This window comes from Octopus sinensis, linkage group LG16, assembly GCF_006345805.1.
Source record: "Octopus sinensis linkage group LG16, ASM634580v1, whole genome shotgun sequence".
Lineage (NCBI taxonomy): Eukaryota > Metazoa > Mollusca > Cephalopoda > Octopoda > Octopodidae > Octopus > Octopus sinensis.
The window spans coordinates 13,495,571-13,497,016 of record NC_043012.1 but is presented as its reverse complement, the minus strand read 5'-3'; the positions used below and the strand labels follow the sequence as shown (position 1 = coordinate 13,497,016).

At 31.2% G+C, this 1,446-nt stretch overlaps 1 protein-coding gene across 1 annotated transcript in view; it reads left to right on the top strand.

Moving 5' to 3' along the window:
- The first annotated feature begins 1,430 nt into the window (after positions 1-1,430).
- LOC115220602 (acetylcholine receptor subunit beta-type unc-29-like) overlaps positions 1,431-1,446 on the top strand; it is a 993-nt gene continuing 977 nt past the window's right edge. The window contains exon 1 of the mRNA XM_029790751.1: positions 1,431-1,446. This exon is cut by the window's right edge and continues 977 nt beyond it. Coding sequence (XP_029646611.1) covers positions 1,431-1,446 — 16 coding nt within the window.

Sequence of the window (1,446 nt, the reverse complement as noted above, 5' to 3'; positions counted from 1 at the left end):
GTGCCCTCGATCGTGCTTCTGAGATTATTCCTGCTTTAAAATTACGTTTACTGAAATGTGTAACATCATATCATCTAGATTCTATTTTGTTGATGAAATAAGTCACTGTAAAGAATAAGAGAACGTTTAGATATATATCTGCAGGATTTTCAATACTAGGTGCAAGATTATTGATGACTATATTTAGGTGCGAGATGAAGGACACAGGTCAATTTATGATATGAATGATTGCCGAGATGACTTTAATTACTTCAAGTAATTGAAATCATGTTAACGTTTATCTAAATATCCAACCCAATATTATTGTATGTTTTAATATACACATATTAGGCTTCATAAATCTGAATAATAAATGAAGTCTTTCTTGTCATGTTCATGTCACATTTTCGTTAGACAGTATATTATGTATGGCTTTATTAACTGAAAGATGTCTTCTATTTCCTAAGATGACAGATGGGGATGATGCATCTAGCATAATAATCGATTATATAAAACTTATATTCGTGTTTATTAATGTCTGTTTCAATATTTGATTAATATCTTTATAAATGAATCGATTAATAAATGTTTAATGTATATATACGAGTTGGTGATAATTACTTTAGGTAAAATCAGGTACAAATGTTTAGATAGTGTGATGCATCATATATATCGAATTGATCCATAAGCTATTAGGATTGTATTTACAATTACGCCTTACTTAATTGATCTCGTATTGATTTTTCTTTTAAAGGAAACAGTGTATCATATTATATGCATGAAAATTACATCTGCAAATATGAAAATACAAAAATTGTGAATTCGTGGTAATTAATATCCGAAGGCAATATTTACTCATAAATTATTGAAATTAGGAACAAGTGACAGAAATCAGTTCTGCGTTCAGTAAATATTACCTGGCTAATAACTAAAGTTACTGATATTCAAATTGTTAAATAACATCCAGTTAATGTACATATATGTACACGCATGTATACGCACACGCAAGCATACTGCACACAAACACACACACGTGTGTGTGTGTGTGTGTGTGCACACACACACACACACACACACACACACACACACACACACACACACACACACAAACACACATACACACACAAAAGCTCCCTCATACACTCACGGAATCACTGTTATATGTATAATAAACCGTTGGTGTATTTACTTCAGTATTTTTACAATTCCTTGAGCGTGCGAAATTTATAAGTCTACAGTGAAAAAGAAGATTTAACCTGTCTGTCTCAAAAAATTATTTTATCCCTCTAAATTGTTATCTAAATCAGCAAGAAGAGTAGAGTGAAGGGAACGACTCCAGCAAATTTTGGATGATGAAATTGATAATCTTTTTTATGTTAACGGAGACAGTTCTGTCAAACAATACTTTGTTTAATGATGAATTCAGAAATTACGCTGACCTTGTGACATATATGAACGACAATTTTG